The sequence below is a fragment of the Thamnophis elegans genome, chromosome 8, assembly GCF_009769535.1.
Source record: "Thamnophis elegans isolate rThaEle1 chromosome 8, rThaEle1.pri, whole genome shotgun sequence".
Taxonomy (NCBI): domain Eukaryota; kingdom Metazoa; phylum Chordata; class Lepidosauria; order Squamata; family Colubridae; genus Thamnophis; species Thamnophis elegans.
The window spans coordinates 55,497,793-55,508,525 of NC_045548.1; the positions used below are offsets into that span (position 1 = coordinate 55,497,793).

Genomic DNA, 10,733 nt, shown 5'->3' on the forward strand with positions numbered 1-10,733 from the left:
AATATTAATTTAACTGAGGATATATATGTGACACATTCAGCTTAACTGGCAGACATAATTGGAGCCTCTGAGGTATACCTAATTTGAAACTACACAACATTTTCTTACCTTCTCCTTTAATCAAAATCACACTTTGCCATTATTTTTATATATTAAGAATGAACCACTGAGCTTGTTATACTGAGCAATTTGTAAGCTTTACTTTATAATAAAGCTGGTCCTCATTTAACCACCACTCATTCAGTGACCATTCAAACCTATAACAGAACTGAACAAATGGTACTTAAGACCAGTCCTTCTATGTGCAAACACTGCAGCACTCCAAGTCATATGACTACAATTTACAACCTTCTCTGCTGACTTCTGACAAGCATAGTCAAGAGAGGAGCCGGCAAGAAGTTCAAGTTGCAGTCATGTAAGATCCTTGCTTAATGATGGCAATTGGGACTATCAGAACTGCCAACAAATACTCCCAATCACATGTTTTGACTTACAACCACATCGCTTTAATGATGAACATTTCCGGTTCCAATTATCATAGTTAAGCAAGATCCACCTGCACACAATCTCATTAGGCTAGCTGGATGTAGGCACCAGTCCAAATATGCAAGATTGTTCAACTCACAATCAAGCTCACTACCTCCCACTATGTTTGCATGTTACATATATTACATTTCCATAGCCATCCATACATCTCTACTTATATAAAATTGTACATACCCTTCACCAAGCTTCTCCAAGACATCAAATACTTCTTCAGGCTGTTTAGTCAAGCTGTCTTCACTGAGCTTTTTAAGCTTGCTAATAAAAATATAAAAACATTTGAAATAGTCTACAATTAGTAATTTGCAATTTACTTTTATCTGTAATTACTAGATATACACTTCTATTTTGTTAAGAATAAATAGAAAGGTACAGAGTTTCAATGTGTACCACATACCTTCTAAAAAAAAAGACTAAGGTAACTTCTAATATTGCATTTATCTATAAGTAATTATTCTCAAAACATAAATTAAGATTTTAATATGTTAATGTCAAAATTACAATTCTTAAACAGAAGGGCATCCCATTCAGAAGTAATCAATTTCCCACTTGAAAGCAAGTTTAATGGACAACTAAGCACACAAAGAGGGAAAGATAGAATCAAGCAAATCATAGCTTGGGGAGGAGAAAATCTGTACAAAGATTTGTTCAACTGACTGCCACTTTATTCAGGGTTTTTTTTTTGAAAGCCATCAAACCTGGCTATTCCAGGCAGCCTCAGGAAAGGGATGAGGGGTACATGTCTGTTATAGATAGGAAAGTTGTTGCTTGTCCCATAACATATTATTGCTTTGGCTTTTTTGCTTTCTCATTGATATTATTTATCAACATCTATCATAATGCAAGATGCTCAGAATCCCAAGTGGATTAGAGCACAATATAAACTAAACTAAAATTAAATGGTGTCCTTTTCCATACATATGCTACAAATTCAAACACAGAAATTAGTCCACTATAATACATCATCATCATTCATAACAATTAAAATTTGTATTTATTTGTCGTTCATTAGAAATTGTACATCTCTCTCACAGAGAGCTTTGAAAAGCTGTTTGATCTTACATAAACAAGACAAAATAAATGCCATTCAATCTGCTTTTGGATTATGGATTTCCTGTCCGACCGCTTTCAGAGGGTCAGATTAGGTAATCATTTCTTTTCAGTGCTTATTCTTAACACAAGTACACCACAGGGTTGTGTGTTGAGTCCCTTACTCTATACTCTTTAGGTGCACGACTGCATTCCCACTCACGCCAGTAATACTATTATTAAATTTGCAGATGATACAACGGTGATGGGGATGAGTCTGCCTATCGAGATGAGGTGGACCGGTTGCTTTCATGGTGAGGAGACAATAACTTGGTCCTTAACACAAATAAGACCAAGGAGCTTATAGTGGACTATAGAAGGAATAGATCAGACATCCAGCCCTTACTTATCAATGGAGACCAAGTAAAGCAAGCGGCCAGTTTTAAATTCCGGGTATTATCATAAAAGAGGAACTGACCTGGGTGTTCACATTGCAGCACTGGTCAAAAGATCCCAGCAAAGATTATACTACCTGAGACTTCTCACGAAACAACAACTGAATGAAAAACTACTGGTGATCTTTTACCGCTGCACCATAGAGATTATTTTAATTTACTGTGTATGGTTTGCCAATTTACACAGTTGCAGATAGGACAGCACTCCAGAGGGTTAACATCACTGGCCAAAGGATCATTGGTTGCCCTCTCCCCTCTTTGGAAGAGCTTTATAGTTCCTGCTGCCTTAAGAAAGTTAAAAACATTCTTAAACAACCCATCTCACCCTGGACACCCTTTTTTTTGAACTAAGTGCAATGACAATAAAGTAAACTAACTAACCACGGCAGTATAGCCCAGGACTGATAAGAATATTCGCCACAAAACATAAAAGGGATAAACTATGACCAAAGTGATAAACTTCAAGAATTATACAAAATAGCATTTGTGTTTGTTTGTTATAAAATCCATGAACTAGAAGAAATACTGTGCCTCTGAATCACCACTTAAAATACACTATTCTAATGTCTCTCCAATTTAACTTTGTATTCAGTTTGCAAGAAGTCCAATAAATGAATTCTATCTTAAATTCCAGATCTGTTAAAATTTTCTGTAGTGCAGATGCTATAGTAATTGACCAGATAGGGGAAAAGGAAACTCAAATTATCATATGTTCTATTTGTTTTGTTTTATTTTATGTGCATACGTGCATGCATGCACAGACAACTCTTTGAAGTTTTCGTGATAGCATTTTCAGAAATGGCTTACCGTAGCCTTCTTCCTAGAACTGAATGAAAGCAACTGACTCAGTCACCCAGCCTATAAAGCAGTAATTGTTTTGAGTTCCTTGCTCCATTAGCAAAAACCTTTGCAAAAATCATACTGACTAAGAATACATCCTACATAACTTAATGGAATTCATTTTTGAATAGACATACATAGCTGTCCTTTATTGTAATGTTTGAAATCATCTATATTGCAAATTAAAGAAACAATTTACTTTTCTACTCCTCCTGTGCAGATACCCAAGACACATTACATAATGGGGAGGAGAAAATATATATGTGGAAATTTTCAGGGAATTTTCAAGTAATTTTTTCTCAGCACAGAAAAAATATTGAACAATATTATTCACATTTTTGAAGTTAGAAATGTAAATTTAAAAAATTCCAGTTATTATTGCAAGCTCCATAGTTTGAAATAATACTTATTGGGATTTTAGAGCTGTATGTGAGTTGGACAGATATATTTAAATTTATCAACATGATCTGGATTTGTCTTGCTATTACGATATATAAGACGAAAGTCTGACTTGTTACTTCTCTGGAGTAATCACTATACATTAAAGATGAGGAATCAATCAGGAACCAACTTCTTTGGATGCCTGTGACATGGATCAATCAGATATCACTTGATAAGTCCTAACCAAGAGCTCATCAGCCCAGATCAGCTGCTGTGAACTGCCCAGAGGTACATCACAAAGCAGCTCCCTCTGTCCCTGAAAATGTCACACAATTGCTAGCAGAATATCAAGACAAACTAAAACTATATCACAGCCATTCATCCCAAAAGTTCATCACTACTTAATTATATCTCCAACCTTTCAAAGACTGCTGGTTCTTAATCAGTGCTTATATTTTATAAGCCTTTATACTTTTTCCAATTTGTAACCAAGATAATGTTCAAATTTACTCCGATAAAACAGCTTTAAAAAAAGAAACTACAAATACCTTTGCATGTAAACTTCCCTTTTTTTCTTGAGAATATTTATATGAAGTCAGATACCCTATATGGTTATGAGGATTCATGTTAATAATAAACTTTATGTGCTACTTTGGTTTAGGTTTAACAATGCTATTCCTATATTTAGTGTACAGTATGTGTGCACAAGGGTATAATTGAATGTACTAAAACAGCATATAATTTTACGGTCAAAAATTCTCATATTTTGTTCGTTAGCTCATCTTTTCTCGAATAGCAACAAATACTTGATATAGTCACCCATACCATAAAACTAACACTAGGTATCCTACAACTTCCATTCAGAAGAATACCAGTACAGTTGAAAGGAAAAGATAAACTAAAGAAAGAACCCACAGAGATTCTATCAAATTACTGAAAGCTACCACCGCAGGAAAAAATAATTATATTATAGCATAATGGATTCATTTGTTGAACACAAATGAAATGGTCTTAGTTTCTTTCTAGCAGGTCCTTGGTATTGAAGCTCATTCATCCACCTGCATAGAATTTCTGGCCAACTAAGCTGCGGCTCAATTACAAGGCTCAACTGAAGGTAGAAGCCCTTAATTCTTACCAGGAACAGAAAAAGCATCTAGGTAAAGAAAAAAGAGAAAGAACAACATGTTGGCTATCCAGAGTAGTGAATTTTGCCCCATAATGTTTTCAAGCAGTTTTAAGTGAAATAGGTGGTACTGTAAAAGACAGACTGCATCAGAAAAATTCCAAAGGAAAGTTCCAGTAACTATAGTCAGGGCTCACATAATTTACAAATGGAAAAATAAACAGGATGACAGTTTCTGGAGGTGAGGAAATTGGAATTTAATCTAGATCTAAAATGACAGAAAAAAACAGCTGTAGGTGCTTAATCATGGCCAGCTTATACTCAGTAACCTAAGCAGAACAGAAAGAAAAACATTAAGCACACCCACTAACATCAACTTCCCTTTTAGGGTAGTTGCATAACAATATGGAAACTCAATATATAAATAATTTTCTTAAATGCCACCAGTCATTCTATCAAAGAGCCAACGTGCCGCTATGATAGAAATAAATAGCTTACCATTTCAAGAAGATTGTTTATATGTTTACAGACATTATTTGTTATTTATGATTTAAAAAACCTTAATCTTTAATGACTTACCCCCCAGGTTCTACCTGGATTAGTTTTGAATTCCCCTACTGTACATGTGCCTCCAATCACTGACTTACTCCTTTCAAGATGACTATATTACATTGATATTACAATAAAGATGATTTAAACTACTTTTGTTTTTTTCTGAAAATATTTTGTAAATGCAATGTTTATGTATAAGTAGAATACTGCTTCTAAAAATATGTTCCCATTATTCAAAAGTTCAATATTTCAAGACTGAGCAACTTCTCATCCAGAGCTAATGCAAATGTATTGTAACAATTTAATGTGAACAAAAACACAGTTTAAAAATAAGCCACAGTCTTCTGCCATTGCCCATTTCAAGCACATATTTTCAAAACCCATTGTGGTAATACCAACACGCAAAGATTTCCCAAGTTTCCATTTTCATACATTTCATGACGACAGAGTCAAATGCCTCTCTGGTGGTCATTTACCAGAGAAGCATTGGGGACATATTCTCTGCCCCAGGGAGGCATCACCAGGGAGGTCTTAGGTGGGCGGTATGAATATATATTTTCATGAGAGATTAATTTCTTGCCCCATTACTACCCGAACTATACTTAGGGCTAGATGGGAGGTCTTTATTTCTGCATGGGCTTAAGCATCACACAGTACACACCAAGGACACATTAAAAGTATGTTGAAGCTTCCATATAATTCTACTGGCATACAAAGGGCCAAGATCAAATTACCTTATTTGGGACATATTATGCAAAAACCCACCTCTCAGGAAAGATCTACGGCTGGGAAAGATGAAAAAAAAAAGAGGACAACCAGCAACAAAGGTGGATGGATTCAGTTACAAGGCAATGAGAGCACATCATTGGGAGACATAAGAGCCACTAGGGTTATGTATAGATTATCATGGGGAAAGCTACCTATGTGGTTACAAGGAGTCAAAATGACTTGATGGCACCTAATCAATATAATCATACTACTATACCAAGAAGTGAATGATTAAGGAATGCTAAGTGAGTAGGTTACAGTATTTCTCTAGGAAAGCAGGCAGGTGAGTCTCACAGTCCAGGTGACTGTTTGTAGGCGGGAATTATGTTACCTATGTATTTAAAAACATGGATGGGAACAAGAAAAGCCCATTTCTCTCCAGGTGTTGTGCATTGAGGGCTTCTTTACACGTAAAACAGCCTTATCCCAGGAGAGATGCCCTCCAACCTATGGGACTACAACTCCCATCTCCTCTAGCCAGCCCAGAATTCCCTCCAACCTACAGGACTACAACTCCCATCTCCTCTAGCCAGCCCAGAATTCCCCCAACCTACAGGACTACATCTCCCATATCTTCTAGCCAGCCCAGAATACCCTCCAACCTATGGTACTAGAACTCCCATCTCCTCTAGCCAGCCCAGAATTCCCTCCAATCTACAGGACTACATCTCCCATCTCCTCTAGCCAGCCCGTCGGAGGCATCCCGCTGAGAAAAGCTGCGAGAAAGCCTCCTTCCGGTGCCATCCAGAAATAGGCCCCTCACGCCCGACAAGCGCAGAGGGGTGAAGCCAAGGCGAGGGGCACCTCAAGCTGGGAGGCCTGCCCGGTGACGGGGAGTCGAAGGCTTCCGGGAGCGGCGAACTGCGGGGTACGCGGCCTACACCGGCCTCCTTCCTTTCGCCCAAAGTAAACCTCGCTGCCACCGCAGCGAGTCTCCCGGGAACGAGGGAGGCCCTGACCGTTACCTTTTAGGCGCTGCCTGCTCCATTCTGCGGCCAGAGGCTCCCCAGACGGTCGGCCCCAACCAAGGCGCGGCGCTCTGCTTGCCAACCCTGAAGGGGCCGGACAAGGACCAATCAGGGAGCCCGAAGAAGCGCCCCCCCCTCCTCAAGGAAACTCTGCCCGCAACTTTCTTCCGCTACTGGCTCTTTAAAAAAAACCAAGCACGCCTCCTCTCCCAGGGGGCCGTTGCCGGACTCCAATGCTCAGCTGAGCGCTGGGTGGGCCACTCCAGAAACACCGCCCCCCCAGCCCTCCAATTGGCGGAAAACGCGCGGATCCAAAACGCGCATTGGTCTTTCCAAGTGCCAGCCAGAACTCCGGAGAAGACGGAAAAGAAAGTTGCTTCGGGCCGAGCGAAATTGCGTTGGTGCAGATGCTATAGCGGCCGGCAAGGGAGTTTGGCGTGACGTCATGGGCAGAGGAACGCGGAGGAGAAAGGTCTTTGCCCCGTCATGCGCCGCGCCGATGAGTGGCTTTTGCAGAAGGATGCATCTTGGGTGGTGTAGTTTTTATTACTCTGCGCAGGTTTAGGGCGTTTAGTTGTCACTATGAGCAATTGAATCCTTTGCAGCGTAGCATTTATTACTTCTGAGTAAGTGGCGTGTTTGCACAACACAGTAACCCTTGGCTTACTGAACCATGCTTCCCCGAATTCATCCAGATCTCTAGATTCATTCACACAACCCACTGAACTCAAAATAATCAACCGCATTTAGATTAGAATAGAATAGAATTCTTTATTGTCCAAGTGTGATTGGACACACAAGGAATTTGTATTTGGTGCATATGCTCTCATAAGGAAAATAAAATACATTCATCAAGAATTAAAAAAAAATACAACACTTAGCGATAGTCAAGGTTACTAATAAGCTATCAAATTGTACTAGGAAACAAACATAAACAATATAAATTGAAAGATACAAGCAACATGGTTTTAAGTGTTTTAACCTAGATCTATGTTTCTCAATCTTGGCAAATTTAATATGTGTGAGTTTCAACTCCCAGAATTTCTCAGTCAGCTTAAAGTTGCCACAGTTGAGAAAAACACTGCTCTAGAGTGTTATTTAAAACCAATGTCATAATCACAAGTCCTTTTGACTTGATCCTGTGTGTTGAAGAAAACCTGTATGAACAATATATTTCAACAATATAAGCTGTCATGTACCAGATCCTTGCAGATTTGCAACTTTTAAGCAAAAACTGCAGAACTAATCTTTTCATCTATGTCCTAGTTTCGGGAACATTGTTTCCCCCAACCACACCTTACCCCTGTTTTATCCCATATTTGGCTCTTCTCATCCTCACTCACTCTCACTGAGGTTTGGATAGACAGCAGCAAAATATGTACTCTCCCAAAAGGAAGAATTTCCTGTATGTGCAAGTAAATGTTTTTAGAATGTCTGCAGGTACTATAACAGGCAATCTAAAGCATTCAGTGGTAGAGAGGAACTGCAAAGGACAGCTTTTACAGCAACAAGTGTTAAGCAGATGTAATGTTGGTAGGACTGTGCACACTCTCTGGTCATTCTTAGGAAGGCCACAGAACAAAACTATAGGACAGCCAGTTGTGCAGATATTTCCCTTTAAAAGCAGCTGATGACACAGAAATGAATTACTCTTATTAATCTGCCAAATGGCACATTCTATTCTAATTAGAATTATCAAAATTCTTTGCTTGCGTCAGTCAGAATACTTGAGCAACATGGAAGTTTCATAAGAATGGGATAATTAACTACCTTGACATATGTTGCAAATCTAATTCACCAAAGAGTTGGAGATTTAATGTCCTCCTCACTGATTTGATTTCACAGAAGGTGGAAGAAGGAACCATGGAATCCATAGTCCTACGCCCACTTTTTACAACAGGAAGAAATTGGTTGAATAAAGGTAAATGGAATCTTCAGAAAAAGTGCTCATGTTATCCTTGAATTCACCATGTCAAAATGAGGAAAAATAGAGAACAGTCAGGTTTGTATAGTAGATTTTGAAATCCTGAAGGAAAAGTGTGTCTAGAAGGCAGAGGTAGTATTCAGCAGGTTCTGACCAGTTCTGGAGAACCGGTAGCGGGAATTTGAGTAGTTCGGAGAACCTGTAAATACCATCTCTGATTGGCCCGGCCTGCCCCCATCGATTCTCTGCCTCCCAAGTCCCAGCTGATCGGGAGAAAATGGGGATTTTATAGTATCCTTCCCCTAGAGTGGGGAGGGAATGGAGATTCTACAGTATCTTTCCCCTCCCACGCCCATCAAGCCATGCGACGCCCACCAAACCACACCCACAGAAACAGTAGTAAAAAAAATTGGATCCCACCACTGCTAGAAGCGATGGGAAACCCTATGAAATGAGATAGTGAAGGTGCAAATATAAACAATTCCCACTAGAAAGAAAAATGGGGAATATCTAAATCGAGTGTGGTGGATAGATAAAGAGCTTTCTAATATGCTATGGAGAAACATGCTGCCTTCCACTAATATTCTTATCCATAACGTGCACAACTAAAGTCTTTCTGTTGCAGTGGTGTAGTTTGATAATGTAGCGAAGCATGGCTGGCCTGGCTTTCCACATGTTGAAAAGACTAGGGTTGTTTGGTAATCCCTATGGACACCAATCTAGGACTTTGTCTGAGATTTTGACCTTGATCACTTCTGAGTTTCTTATCATGTGCACAGCCCTTTCTGACATTAAAATCTCTCCACATTGTTTGATCTTGTATGGCTTCTTTCAGTTACATATGCTCGGCTTTGAATGGTATCCAGCCACAGGGGCTTCGGGCGGCCTCATTTCCTTTTACCGCCAGCCACTTAGAGCATAACTGCCTTTTCTAGTGAGTTTGAGCGCCTGACTTGACTGAGATAAGTAAGGCAACATTTTGTGATTTTGCCTTAAGCAGCTTGGGAAAGGAGCCTTGTCCAACCTGTCCCTGAGGTGTCGCTTCTGCTAACTCAGAATGCAGATTATTTTTCATTCAGCCACCTTGTAGCAGATTCCCAGGCATTGTTGCCCTGTCATGAAATCAAGCCCTTTATAAATCTAGGGAGGAGCAGGGCTGGAATGGTCAATTTTTCATCAGATTTTCACATGTCAAGGAGATCGGTATCTTTATCCTTAGCACGAATAGCAAATGGACAACATTCGCTTGGATGTCTATATCCAGCACAGAATTGTTTATGATTGGAATAGCTTATAAGCACAATAAAATAAGCAACTAAAGTAAGCAAACAGAGCTTTGTTTATTCTGTTTACAAAAATGTTTCTACAATCCCACGCGATCGTCTGATATTAAACCATAACTACTTTATTCCATGATGGGGGGAATATCTGGAACCCTCTAGCAGGCTAGATAAAATATTCTTGTGGTTGATGTTGCTATCCATTTAATCAGGTCCAATTTTCTTCCTTTTTTGAATCACGTCGCTCCATATTTTATGATCTTATAGGGCTTCTTGCAGTTGTTTTATGCTCTGGCTGGTGTTGGCTTTGATGGTGCCTAGCCACCATTTTTTTGTATCCTTGTTTCCTTTTATTGCTGACCCTTCCAAGCGTAACTCCTTTTTCCTGTCAGTTTGAGTACATGACATGACTGAAATAAATAAGGCAGAATTTTGTGGTTTTGCCTTCCAGAAATATGTCTGGCGTTATTATTGTGCTTAGAGCTGGGATTTAAATAGTAAATGGGATTTAGATTAGTCATCATTAATTTGTCTCCACTTCCTTGATTTCAATAGACCAATAGCCAACAGAGCCATCCTTTGCCTGCGTCTGTTGTTGTCCTTGTCCTTCCCCCTAAAAGTATTACCTACTGGCAGGAGACATGCAATAACTGGGTTTCTGTAACAAAGAGAAGGGAGAGGCCACAATGACCTGATGTCTTTCAGCTTGACATTCTCCAATACCTATAATGTAAATTTAAGTATGTCTTCTGATCCTGGTCCCCCCCCCCCGACCCCATTTGCATTTTTCTTAAGGCTTGATCTTGTACAGCCACACTCTTCATTTTATTTCTACGAACTCAAGGTACTCTACGTCAGGTTAAAAGATTG

The 10,733-nt window shown here is 39.3% G+C and overlaps 1 protein-coding gene across 1 annotated transcript in view; it reads right to left on the bottom strand.

Annotated features, from left to right (window-relative positions):
• The window catches only part of STK3 (serine/threonine kinase 3), a 112,240-nt gene extending 105,072 nt beyond the window's left edge, over positions 1-7,168 (bottom strand). Inside the window, exons 1-2 of the mRNA XM_032223242.1 lie at positions 6,657-7,168; positions 721-801 (exon numbers count right to left, since the gene is read on the bottom strand). Coding sequence (XP_032079133.1) covers positions 721-801; positions 6,657-6,679 — 104 coding nt within the window. The 5' untranslated portion in view covers positions 6,680-7,168. The remainder of the gene's footprint in view (positions 1-720; positions 802-6,656) is intronic.
• Positions 7,169-10,733: the final 3,565 nt, after the last annotated feature.